General features: G+C 34.8%; 1 protein-coding gene across 1 annotated transcript; it reads left to right on the top strand.

Annotated features, from left to right (window-relative positions):
- The first annotated feature begins 4,495 nt into the window (after window positions 1-4,495).
- On the top strand, window positions 4,496-13,767 carry LOC135845271 (uncharacterized). The gene is made up of 6 exons (XM_065363741.1): window positions 4,496-4,909; window positions 10,849-10,985; window positions 11,121-11,385; window positions 11,479-11,876; window positions 12,887-13,030; window positions 13,249-13,767. The coding sequence occupies exons 1-6, from the start codon at window positions 4,897-4,899 to the stop codon at window positions 13,330-13,332; spliced, it is 1,041 nt and encodes a 346-aa protein (XP_065219813.1). The 5' UTR covers window positions 4,496-4,896; the 3' UTR covers window positions 13,333-13,767.
- The last annotated feature ends 692 nt before the right edge of the window (window positions 13,768-14,459 follow it).

Raw genomic sequence — 14,459 nt, 5'->3', positions numbered from 1 at the left:
ATCAAAAGCTGGGAGTTTTTGAAAAGTAAAAGTAGAATATTTTTGAAAAGTGAAATTTTGGCAATTTGAGTATTTTGAAGTTGAGTTTTTGAGAATGTTGAACTTTTTCAAGAATCTAAATCGAGGTCTTGTAGAGAGTAAAAGTTGAAATTTTTAATTTATTCGACTTCAGCTGTTCTGAAGCTTAAAGGCGAACTTTCGAAGGTTCAAAGTTGAGTTTTTTGAAAATTCAAAAAAGTTGAACAGTTTTGGAACTTTGAAGTTGAGTTTTTGAGAATGTTGAGCTTTATAAAGAATCGAAATCGAGCTTTTTAGGAGAGTAAAAATTAAAAATTTTTAATAGGTTTCAGTTCAGCTGTTCTGGAAGTTTGAGTTTAAATTTTCATTGCTCAAAATTGATTTTTTTAAAAGTTTCGTTGCAATTTTTTATAAGTTCAAATTTGAGTTTTTTTTAATAATAAATTTTGAAGGTGAAATTTAAAAAAAAATCACAATTGAGCTTAACCAAAAGTTTTAAGCTCATCTTTCTTGAAAAGTAAAAATTCGATTTTTGAAAGGTCAGAGTCGAGTCATTGTCATTATAGATGTTCAAAATTAGTTGTCTTCATTGCTCAAAGCTGAGCTTTTTTGAGCTTTCAATTTTGTACAAAATTTCAAAAATGTACAAAATTTCAACGTTACGAATGTAGGTAGTTTAAAAATTTTGATAAACAATTCAGAAAGTTGGGCGTACATTTTTGTATTTGCCATAATCAAGATTTGATGAAAGGAATATCAAAATTATGGGGCATGGAGCCCTTAAAATTTTAGTCAAAATGTAAAAAAAATTATCAAAGCAGTGGCATATCGTTTAATAGGATTCTCCAATGCCCTTCTCTCCTCTTTGGCTTCACAAATTCCCTGAAATTAGAAAAAAATATGTGGCGTATGATTGAAGTAGGTATCAAGTTTTTTGACTCACCAAACACAAATATTAATCTATTTTTGATCTCAACCCCACCAGAGCCTTAAACTTCCTTTCCAGCGTTTCCTGAAATTTGTAAAAATCGTGTAGGTAACAATATGGTCTATTAGATTTTCAAAGTCAGTGATTCTAAAATATGATTTCCAAAATTTTCAAACATTCTCCAAAAATCGAAAAATCAACTCTGGTAATTTGAAAATCGGATTCGAGGTCTAGGTAGACTATTACGAGCTCTTTCAATGAGTCGAATATAAATTCTGCTCATGCTCAATTAAAGTTAACAGATGGTAAAGTTACCTTCGTAGATTATTTTTTTTTTCAATTTTCAAAATTTTAAAAATCTATTTTGAATTTTTTCAGAAACATAGAAATCGATCAAGATGTTTGAAAATGTGATTCTGGTTTAATTTTGAAGGGTTCAATATTATTTAATCCTCTCTTTTTCGATCTTTGATCAAAGGCTATTAGCCTAGGCAAAATGCAATTTGACCCGGACATAATTGGGATCAAAGGTTTTTTTGGTGAATATTGCCTAGGATGGTGTGGTGAACAACATACTAAAAGCCCCCGCCCCTACCCCTCGAGCTAACCCCCCCACAGTGGATCAAAGCCCCCCAAAATCAGTTTTTTGACAAAAAAATTCTGAAATGTCAACTTTTGAGTAAAATGAGCACCCTCCGGTGCCTCTACCCCCTCAATTTTTAATCTATTAAAAGTTGATCTAGTTTCATAATGTTGGTGTCATTTTCATATGACTCGAATACCCCGAACACGAATATGATGTTCCATTTAATGCTACCCTCAACCACACCCCTCCAGTGCCTCTGCCACCATCGCAATTTGTACTATTATATTAAAAATTGAGCTGTATAATAATATTGATGTCGTTTTCATATAAATCAAACACCCCTAACATGAATATGAAGTCCAATTTAGGTCTACCCGCATCTATTCCCTTCCAGGCTACAGCCAGCTCCTCGAAAATGTTAAAGTTTGACCCTTATGTCGTTGAGTTTTCAACCTTCGTGAAACATACCTTTAATAGTAATTGATTTGATTTGAAGTAATTATTGGTCGAGGATTGATCGGAGTTAGCTAAAAATTTTATTGTTTAGGTGGGGGAAGAGGCACTGTAGGGGTGTGAATGAAGGTAGAGTAAAATTGGATGTCATATTCGTGTTCGGAGGGTTTGATTCATATGAAAACGACACCAACATTATTATATAGCTCAATTTTTAATATAATAGTAAAAATTGAGGTGGGGGCAGAGGCACTGGAGGGGTGTGGTTGAGAGTAGCATTAAATTGGACGTCATATTCGTGTTCGGGGTGTTTGATTCATATGAGAACGACACCAATATTATTATATAGCTCAATTTTTAATATAATAGTAAAAATTGAGGTGGGGGCAGAGGCACTGGAGGGGTGTGGTTGAGAGTAGCATTAAATTGGACATCATATTCGTGTTGAGGGGGTTCGATTCATACGGAAACGACACCTCATTTACCAAAAACAATAATTTACACAGAATTCATTTTTACCCCCTCTGTTAGTTTTTTCAATTTTTGACCACGACCCACCAAAAAATTTTTTTTGAAAAAAATATATCTATGTTTTGTAGGGGTCGAAAACACATTTAAAAATGCTATTCCCATTTTTGTGCAGAATCATGATCATTGCTAAAACGGGAAAATAAAGCTAAAAAACGTCATTTTGGGGGTAAATATGGGGGGAGGGGTGAAAATTTTTGTGGGGATACCTCTTATGGATGTTTACAACATACCAAAAAATCGAAAAAATCGGTTCACATGGGGCTGAGAAAAAAATTTCTATTGTAATTTCATAAAAGGGGGGAGGTTTCTCAAAAACGGGGGGGGGGTCTGGTGGTCTGAAACTTTCGTGACGGAAGGTGCTCAAGGATACCCACCTTTCATGCAAATATCAACCCTGAAGCTCTCGGGGGCAAATTCGCCATACTTATCCACCTACAGCCTTTGAAATTTGAGGGGGAAAAATAACTACCAAACCAACTGAGTAAGCAGAGTTCGAATGTTTTAAATAATGTGATGTTTAAAACTGTGTTTTAAAACATCAAAAAATTGAGTTTTAATCAATGAAAAATGTTTTAAAACAAACTCTTTTTAAAATAAAATAAGTACCTATGTTCTTTTTTATACTTACAGACTTTTTTTTTTTTTTTTTTTTTTTACAAAACTCAATTAATTCTGATTCCCTTTCTAAAAAAATCAAACTTAGTTTTCCACCATTTTATACGTGCACCTATTAAACAAAAAGTAAACGTTTAAATCAAAAAAAAAAAAAAAAGGTAAAACATGTTCTTTTTTATACATTTTTTTTTTTTTACAAAAATCACGTTTTTTAAAATTTTTTAGTCAGTTTTTGGTTATACTTAATTTGTTTTAAACTTGTTTTTTTACGTTTTAATCTTCCGCACTTAGTTTTCCTTTTCCATCATTTTAAACGTTTAAATCAAAAAAAAAACTGATTTATTTTTTTCTAAAAAGAAATTCGAACTCTGCCAGAAAGCAGGCATTTTGTTTTAAAAGCAGAGGTGATATGATAAAATATTGTTTTTTTTTTTCATTATTATTTTTATTTTTTTCAATAAGAAATGCCATCTTGGACTTGAGAATTACACCCAAGACTTTCAGCTGAAATTCACTAAAATGAAAAATTTTCAGATTGTTCACCTGAAAGGGAAGGTGATGAGCAAATAAAATTATGAGGAAGCCGAAATCTTGCTGGATGAGGCTCCAAATGGGTAGGAAATGAAAAAAAGTATAACTTATTACTAAAATTTGGATAAAAATATAAAATTATTATTTTTCATAAAAAGTGAATCGAATGCATATGTAATATACCTATACTGTACATTTTCGTTAAATTTTGTTTCAATACCTATTATAAGACCTCGTCTTGTTGTTCTAGGAAATTACATCGGATGATCACAGGTCATCTTTCGAATGAAAACCACGTCAGTCTACGTGCAATCAACACTTCAACAGTTTAGGAGTCGAGTTAATAGAATCGTCAAATGGTACTATAATGAGCTTTGAGCTTGAACTAGCGACTAGTAATCTAACCAGATACCACGTAAAGTCCAGTCCAGTCCACTGTCCAGTCAATCCAACTCACATTTCTCAATTTCGATGAATTTTCATAGTACATACATATCATACACTCGTCAAAGATTGAAAGATAGCATTTTGAAGCTCTGATTCTTTCCGATGATACAGCTCATGCCTCATACATCTGCTAATAGCTAATATATCTCAACAGCTGTTTTGTTTTTAGGTAGGTACCACATATTCAATGCCACTGCCACTACCACCACAACAGCACTAACAGCAGACAGGAGGGCACAGCGTAGTGGCGTCGGCCGGCGGTATTCCCCATACTACTGCACGCTGGCGTCACACCGCATCGCACTCCACACCGTAAAGTCTACGTCGAAACTGTACAACTGTGACGTTTCGACCTACCACACCTCACCTCTTACCCAATTCGCTTTCAAGTTTACGCCATTAGAGATACATTGTTGTAGTGTAACTAATAATGTACTCGATCTGTATGCATTCTTGGCAAACTTTCGATGAAAATTGAAAAAATTCATCGTGCAGAATTTAACGCTTACTCATATACTCGGCTCGGTTTTAGTTACGCGGCCATCTTCATTCGTAGAAGCGAGAGCTTATCTAACGTATAATTTCCGGAGTTATTCGTGTGTGTGTTATCTTTATTTTGCGTGGCCCGGTACGATTTGCCGGCTATTTTTATTTTTTTGGTCCGGTTTGGTCTTTTATAGTAGTGGATTGCTCGAGGCTTCGAACGTGTGCTGGAAAAAGTGCTTATCGTAGTTATTTTACCGGCTTGGAGTATTGAAACGGAAATACCTATCTTCGAATCGGCGCGATGAGTACTATAGGTATGTATAATATAAGTTATGTAAACAATAAACGTAGGTAGGTATGTGTAGACGTGTAAGTAAAGTTATAGATACACGTTGGAGGTGCATAATAAATTAGCGTACTGATCCTATGGCCCCTGTAAGCCCACACATCAATTTGGTTCTGGCTCATAAGGCACAGAGCAGGGGCATTGAGGGTTCGTTTCACTTTGCACCCCTTTTGCAACGGTTGGTTGGTCTGGTGCTTCATACTAGATGGATGGGCCACCTGTTGAGTGTCATAATAGGCACCTGTGTGCATAATCTGACGCTGTATAACGCCGATATAGGTATTATTCGAAAAATGGATCGAACAATTGATGGAATGTGCATCAAATAACCTTGATCGAAGCCATCAAGGAGCAAAGTATCGTTGTTGCTAATGTAATGAGCAAACTAACTGTGTTGGTAATCAGTGCGAATGAGTGGAACGAATGTCTCTCTTGACCACTGTCATCTGGACCGCCTAAAATGTTGATTTGGGCATACCAGTCGATGCGGACGTGTAGGTGGTAGGCTAAGAGGCGTCGTCTCGACATCTCGTAGTTGGTAAAAATAGAGAAACGGGCCAATTAACCGATGAATCGTTCGTGAATATGATAATTATAATTAAGCGGATGATCATGTGCAATGTAAGTGCAGCAGTGATCAAGTGCCACTGTGCCAGTAGTTCGCAACTTACATTGTTTGAACCGTAGTCAGTGATGTGGAATGGACAATCTAGGCTAGTTAGCTGAAGATGTTGGGTCCTAGAATGTGTATTTTTTGATAATCTGGTCACTGATTACGATCAACGTCGAGATGAGTGATTTAGATCAGAATCTGATTGAATTTTTCGGTCACGTAGGGCGAAAATTTTACTCTTGATTATCAATGGCAGTGATATGTATATTCACAAAAGAACTATCTCAACTACTGGAAGGAGAATTGATAGAGGGTCCCAAAATACAATACAGGGGAATTTATTAGGTACCTACTGAAATTGATTATTCGATGTTTGGCGAATTTTTGAAAATTGAGAGGACTAAAAAATGAAAAAAAAATCAACATGTCACTAAAGGGTCATTCCACGTCAATCGGACCAAGAAGTGGTAGGTGGGTTTGCCGATTTTTTTGAAATTTTTCCTGTGGAAAGACCTTCCAAAGGGATGACCAATGGCGCAAATCGCAGTCCTCTAGCCCATTTTTAACGGCAGCCAGGGGGTGTCGAAGTTTTCAGTGATCCTAAAATACCATCCATTTCAGCAGTGGATTACTCGATAACCGCAATACCTATCAAAATGGAACTTTTTCCGATAGTTAGGGGTTTTGAAAGGCTTTTTGGTGATATCATAAAAATCAGTGTTGCCACTTTTTTTCGTACAAAAAATTAGCTGAAAAAGTTTCGAAACGTAGTTTTTATTAAAGCTCTTTAGTTTTTATATCGTTCCGACTCTCAAAAATTCTGAAAAAAAAATATTATGGACAACTTTTCATGCTGAACAACATATTAAAAAATTGGGATGGTAACTTGGCGCATAAGTCGATTTAATAAAATTTAAAGTTTGCGAAAAAATGCGATTTTTTTATTTAAAACATGAAAACAAGTTTTGATAGGTAAAGTAGACCCATTTGACCCCTATTTTTACGTATCTGTTGAAAAAGTTGAAAAAACCCTTTCACTCGATGAAATGAACTCCTCACAAAAAATCAAAATTCGAAAAGATTCAAAAAATGAACGAATTTTTATTTTTTTGTTGTGAATGTAATTTTTATCAACTTTTTCATGAAATACGTCAGAAAGAGGTCAAAATAAGACAACTGAATAAATTTAAACTTTTTTTGATGTTTGAAATTGAAAATTGAATTTTTTCGAATTTTGATTTTCTTGTGAGGAGTTTATTTCATCGAGTGAAAGGGTTTTTTCAACTTTTTCAACAGATACGTAAAAATAGGGGTCAAATGGGTCAACTTTACCTATCAAAACTTGTTTTCATGTTTTAAATAAAAAAATCGCATTTTTTCGCAAACTTTAAATTTTATTAAATAGACTTTGCGCCAAGTTACCATCCCAATTTTTTAATATGTTGTTCAGCATGACAAGTTGTCCATAATATATTTTTTTCAGAATTTTTGAGAGTCGGGACGATATAAAAACTACGTTTTGAAACTTTTTCAGCTAATTTTTTGTACGAAAAAAAGTGGCAACACTGATTTTTATGATATCACCAAAAAGTCTTTCAAAACCCCTAACTATCGGAAAAAGTTCCATTTTGATAGGTATTGCGGTTATCGAGTAATCCACTGCTGAAATGGATGGTATTTTAGGATCACTGAAAACTTAGACACCCCCTGGCTGCCGTTAAAAATGGGCTACAGGGCTGCGATTTGCGCCATTGGTCATCCCTTTGGAAGGTCTTTCCACAGAAAAAATTTCAAAAAAATCGGCGAACCCACCTACCACTTCTTGGTCCGATTGACGTGGAATGACCCTAAATTTGGTTTGTAGCCTATTTTTGACCTCCTGAGTTGATTGTCGATGGTTTTGAACTGTTGTAGAACCCCCAGTAGATTTTCATTATTTTCATTTTTTTTTTTTTTTCAGAAATAATTACCTATAAGAAAAAATTTTAGCTTCTTTCATTTACGTGTTCGTAAACATACATTTTCTCTCTCTTTTTTTTTAACTACCTACCTAATCATTATAAATAATTTCGAATTTGAAACAGCCCAAAAATATCTTAGACTACAAATTTGCACCCAAATTGAACAAACTGGTTACAAAGATGGTAAATCCGAGTTCATAGGTGCTGAATTTAATTTTAATTTTTCTTATAGCCTAATTTCTTTTTTTTTTAAACGAGAATTCAAAAATCTGCTGGAGGCTCTAAAACGGTTCAGAACTATTACCAATTGACTTGGGAGGTTGAAAATAGGAAACAAATTTCGACTTTCTTGGTCAGTTGAGAAAAATCTCAATCTTTTCCCCATTTTTGGCTCAAATTTGAATTTTCAAAAATTTGTTGAAAATAGAATAATGAATTTCAGCGCCTGAAATTTTGGCTGCTGGCGTATTTTGGGGCCTTCTTATTTGATTCCCCTCTATCCGGTTCAGAAACATTGGTTCCGATTGGGATACCTACTACATACTTTAGTGGAGACTTTAATTTCGAGTTGAAAGTCGCTCAGAAATTGGTGCTTAAAGAGGGAATATGTGCAACACATAAATTGTGGTTTTTTGAGAAGCCAGACAGGCAGACAGACGATTACAAGAGGCTAGACAGGTAGTTCAGTGCCCTTATGAGGTCAGGCAGACGGGTCAATGACCTTAACAGGTCAGGCAGATGGGGCAATTTACCTTAAGAGGTCAGACAAGCAGATAGACAATCATAAAAGGCAAGACAAGTAGGTCAGTGGCCTCAAGAGGCTAGACAGACTGGTCAATGACCTTGAGAGGTCAACCAGGCAGATGGCCAAACGACCTTGGTAAGTCAGACAGGCCAATCAAAGGTCTTAAGAGGCCAGATGAGTCGATGACCTTGAGAAGTCATATTGACGGATCAGGATCAACGACCTTAAGAGATCAGACAGGCATTCAGACGACCGTGGAAGGCTAAACAGATTGGTCAGCGACCTTGAGAGTTCAAACACATCGGTCAATGACCTTAAAAACAGACAGATGGGTCAATGACCTTAAGAGGCCAGACAGGCAGATGGACAAACGGCCTTGTAAAGTCAGACCGACCAATCAAAGGCCTCGAGAGGCCAGATGAGTTGATGACCTTGAGAAGCCATATTGACGGATCAGGATCAACGTCCTTAAGAGATCAGAAAGGCATTCAGATGACTATGGAAGACTAAACAGATTGGTCAGTGACCTTGAGAGTTCAGTCACATTGGTCAATGATCTTTAAAACAGACAGATGGGTTAATGACCTTAAGAGAACAGACAGACGAGTCAATGGCCTTAAGAGCCGAGACAAGCAATCAGACAGACAGACAGACAGACAGACAGACAACCTCGAGAGGACAGACAGAGATTCAGGAGAGGCTACACGAATAGGTCAATGACCTTAAGAGACCCGTCAGATAAGTTAATGACCTTAAAATGGCAGACATGCGACCTTGAGAGGCTAGATAGATGGGTCAATGATCTCGAAAGTACAGCCAGATGGGTCAATGACCTCAAGAGGAGAGACAGATAGGTAGGCATGACCTTGAAAAGCCAGACAGGCTCCCAGACACCTCCACAGGCCAGACAGGACACGACTGTGAGAGGCTAGGCAGATAGTTCAGTGACCTTAAGAGGCTAGACAGATGGGTCAATGACCTTAAGAGACTAGGTAGGCAGACAAGTCGACCTTGGACAGTCAGACAGACAAGTCAAAAGGCCAAAATCCTGATCCGGAAGATCAGACCAGATCAAATTTTGTTTAAATGACTCACGTTGAAGTAGTTGAAGTTGCCTTTCTACAGTTTTTCAAACTTTTTCAAAATTGGGGTCATAAAGAGCGTTCGGCGATCAAATCCAAAAAATAAGAAGATTTTTTAATTTATCTATAGTGCCCCACGATGATGACCTACTCTTGTACATATGAAAACCAACGTCATGTTCAACGTTATTTTCAATTTTCTGGAGTCTTGGAAATGTTTGATGAGTTGGAGAAAGGTGGAGAGAAGGATGGGGGGGGGGGATTTTTTTGAACTTCATCAGAACATAATCATTATTATTAGAGGTTGTTGTAATTTGTTTGCGTCATTCCCCTTCCCTCTTCGAAGGTATTAGAATAACCTAATACCTTAAAGATTGGTTTATTTTTTTAAAAAATTTAAAAGGACTGACCCAAGTAATAAACCTCTCATCATCAAAATAAAAAAAAATCCAGTAGTATTCATTATGAATTTGTCGAAAATCACAGACAAATTAACGCTTTGTAAAGTACATATTGAAAAAATTACCAAATCATCAGAAAATTAGTTTTAAAAACCCAAAAATTATGGAGAAGTGATAAAAATAATCGATGAATAATGCAAGTGTTCCTAAAAAAAAATCAGAAACCCAAAAAATAAACAATTTGCCAAATGTAAAAAAAAAAAAACCGTAAACTTTTGAAAAAGTTGCTTAAAGGTCTACAGATCTAAGCTAATATTTTGTAAATTGTTGAAAAAATTGTGCACGGTGTTGAATAGATAATCTAAGTTTACAAAAAAAAAAAAAATCACAAAAATTGACTTAAAAACTTGCAAAATTGTCTATAAAAATTGGTGCAAATCCATCTGAAATTTGATAAAAATATCTGGAAAAAAAATAAAATAGGTATGTAAAATTGCAAAAACATTACCGTGAAATTGTGAAAAATTTGAAAAAATACAGTACAAAAATTGATGCTAAGTAAGTGCGAAAAAATTGTTGAAAAAACTTGATGAAAATTGCATTAAAATAGAATAAAAATTTCCTAAAATTGATGAAAGTTTACCTAAATAATTTTTTTTTTAAAATTGTTATTTTAATGTTACAAAGTAGGGTAGAGTACATAAGTGACTCAATATCAGTAGGTGATACATCTTAAATTAAATAAATTAAATTATTGTTGTTGAAAATAGGTACCTAACAAGAATTTACTGCATCTGATACCTACAATATACTTTTGATTTGTTCCTGCGTTTCAAAAATTAAAAAAATATATGATTTCATAAATTTTCAAACAGTATTGGCAGTTTTTTATTAAAATGAATTGATTACCTAACTCAGAAAGAGCCAAAGAATGAAAGATTCTTAAAATTCAGATTGAATTAAAGAATATTGAAGAATTGATTCTGATCATGGGTAGCTTTCATGTTTAGTTGATTAAATTGAATACCTATTTAATCTATAGATGATACTTCTAGAAAATTACTTTTATTTATGATCGAATAATATTTGAAATAATTGGTTACAGATTTGTACACGGAAGACCGTTTGGTTTATCAGTTCTACCCGGTCCAAGCAAATTACGTAAATTTCAAAATAAAGGCCCCTCACGATGCGCACATTGCTCTTACATCAACACCATACGAAAGTAAACCCATGTACGAGGTACGTATTGATACATATTTAATAAAATATGTACTCTTCTTGTCGCCCAATTTTAGTGCATTTTGTATTACTGTGTTTGCCTAAAATGTACCACAGCAACCTGCAATCTAACAACTCAATATTTTACTTTCGCAGGTATTTTTCGGAGGTTGGAAAAATACGAAATCGGTTATTCGAAAAGATCAAACTCAACCAGACGTGGTCGAAGTCCCGACACCTAATTTGCTGAATCCCAACGAATATAAATCATTTTGGATTAAATGGGAATATGGAACATTATCGGCCGGAGTTCAAGGCGATTTCCGCCCATTGATGTCGTGGCAAGACAGCGCCATGTTTCCCATTCAATATTTCGGCGTTTGCACCGGATGGGGTGCTTCTGGACATTGGATTATTGAGAGTAAGCTATGGCGATCAATCAATCAATCAGTTATAAAATTACCTATATTTATATGTTCCTCGTACATCTGATTTCCTTTCTAATATTTTGCAGATTCACCACCGTCTTTCATACCCGGATATCCTCAACAACCACCACCGAACCCAAATATGCCTTATCCAGCACCTATCCCAGGACAAGCTCCAGGCTTCAATCCTCCACCATTCCAACCACCGAATCCAATGTATCCCCAAATTCCTCCCGCCGGAGTACCACCTTACCAACCTCACCACCATCATCATCATCCAACCACTGCTCCGAGATGGGTACCGAGTAACAATGGCAGTTTTCCACCTAATGCTGTTGTTGCTGGGGCTGATGTGAGCGGAGAATTGATATACGTAATTAGAGCTCAGCACGAAGGAGCCCTGATACCTGGAAAATTAGTACCGTCGCATCGTGCTGCCTATGTTGCTTGGGGTGGCAGGGAAAATCCCAAGGATAGCTACGAGGTAAGCTTGGTAAACCGGGAAATTCCTTGCGAATTGTTGCTTTTGCTTTTTTTTCGAATCGAAGATGATTTTTTTGAAAAATTTCAATGTTTTAGGTTTTTTTTCATTGAATTTTTAAATATGTGCCCAATTTCCAATTTTTTGAATTTTTTTTTTTTTAAATTCTACTGCGATTTTTATTCATTTTAAAGTGTTGAAATTTTTTCAACTTAGATCATAGAAGCTCACTGCATCATTTTTCTTTATGTTCGATCAGTTAATCAGATTTTTTGGAGCCAAAATTTCCAAAAAATTGACCAAAAATGGTCGAAAAATGCAATTAGGCAGATATAATTTTGGGAATCTCTTTTCTTGTCCAAAGTCGAGTTTCTTGAGGATTTTTGAGCTATATTTTGAGTTTGAATTTCCGAAATTGTATTTTTTTTGTGCTACAAATCTTATGAAATTGCTCAAAAATGGTCTTAAAATGGAATTGAGCTGCTACATCTTAAGGAATATTTTTTTCTAGTCACAAGTCGAGTTTCCTAGGGTTTTGGCGCAATTTTGAGTATGCACATTCAAAACAATATTTTTTTAGCACAATAAAATTTTAAAAAATTTTTCAAAATTGGTCGAAAAATGTAATTTGGTTGCTACAACTTCTGGAATTGCCTGAATTAAAATTGAAATTGAAATTGAATTGGTTTCTTGAAAATCGAAATCTCATTACTCAATTTAAGAAAGCAAGTATTAATAATTTCATTTTCCCAAAATTTTAAAGAAAAACTAAGACTTAATCAAAATTAATTCAAACAATTTTTTCACCATGTTTTTGCACTTTATCGTCTTTTTCAACGAGATTCCTATTCAAATAAATTGTTTTGGCAACAAACAACTGTTGAGAATAAGTCCCAAAATTGATAAAACATCATCCAAATTGTTAAATTTGTAATAAAATCATATTGTTAGAATTATTTGTATCACCTCATCCTTTTTAATTAAATTTCTAATCGCATATTTATGATTTTCAGGTGCTGTGTGATTGCACTCCCTCGTGGGTTCATGTTACCGGTTCCCAAATCCCACCAAATGCCTTTGAAGGAGGACGCTCAGAAAATGGCGAACGATTGTTCATCGGCCGAAGCCAACACGAGGGTTCTACAACCCCTGGAAAAGTTGGTTTCAAGTTTCCCTTATTTGTGTGTTTAATTTTAATTAGTCTACAGTACCTCGGTACACTTGCTTATCTATATCGATCACTGCCCAACAAATAGAAGCTTACTTCATCGTCAAACTTTCATAAATTTTCCATCGCAAAAGCATACTTCGAAATTTAATTTAAAAAAAAAATTAAAACTGAAATACCAGCTAATTACCATACTCGTGTCTACAGGTGCAGCCAAGTCACGGTGTATGTTATATTCCTTTCGGAGGACAAGAAGTTGCGAAACAACAATATGAAATTTTAACCATTTAAACATTATCGTGATCAACTCGAATTCAGTATCTCACACCAACGTATAATGATTCAATTCTGCATTTTTTATGCCTGAAGTATTCGTAGAGTACTTTTTTGTATTTTTATTCAGCTTACACGTATTTATATAAGTGCCTATATGATCGTAGATCTAAATTTAATATAACATGCTGTATATTTTAAGTATACCTACCTGTTTTATGTACGTATTTGTACCCTTATGGCTTTTAAAGTCACTCCTGTGTGCTTTGTCGTAGGTCACTAAACAATCTTTATGGGTTAGGCTGTATTGTATTCTTGTAATACGTACGAAGGTTTATTCAGTGATGGTGCTCATACGTAAATATATTTACTCCAAGCAGATTTGTGATGATAAATCTATATACTAACGATATTGATATTTAGTATTTAATACATAAATTTCCATTTTCATAATTATTGTTTGTTCGACAGATTAGCAAAGTTTTTGTTAACCGAATGATAATTTCAGCCATTGGCTTTCTCTTTTTCCTTTATTATTTTTTACAATTTGTTCGGCATTTTATATGAAGAGTCAATTCATTTCTTCTATTCAATTCCAACTTTAGAAAAAACAAATGAAGAGTATAATGTTTTAAATCAGTCCTCCATTTTTTTTTTTTTTTTTTTTTTTTGAAAAGATTTTTTAGCACCTATGAGTTTGTGCTTTGCTCTCAATCGACTTTGTGTAAAATACTTAATCGATGTTCCAACTTGTTTTTTTAAAATCTTTGATTTCGAAAAAATTAATCAAACCAAATCTCATTTCATTACGCACTGCGAGCTTCGCTGAAAACTACTTTTATTCCAACGAAGTACATTTCACGAAACTCGTTCAATAAAAAAATACCTGCCTTGTTGTTCTAACAACTAACCGTACAGTTAGGTATACTGTTTAATTATAATACTCGAGGCAAACACGTCGTATTCCAACTACGTATAAAACTCTTCAAGTACCTACCGTAGGATAATCTGCCTCTATACCTTTACCTACCAACGTACAGATAAAAGACCCACTATGCTCTCATATCGATCATTATTTCATCGTCACTCGTCACTGGTTCCTAAACAGTAGCCTAATGACCGTACTTATGAATTCGTTATTATGT

Source organism: Planococcus citri, chromosome 4, assembly GCF_950023065.1.
Source record: "Planococcus citri chromosome 4, ihPlaCitr1.1, whole genome shotgun sequence".
Taxonomy (NCBI): domain Eukaryota; kingdom Metazoa; phylum Arthropoda; class Insecta; order Hemiptera; family Pseudococcidae; genus Planococcus; species Planococcus citri.
The sequence above is the reverse complement of the archived record's forward strand: the minus strand, read 5'-3'. Positions and strand labels throughout refer to the sequence as shown.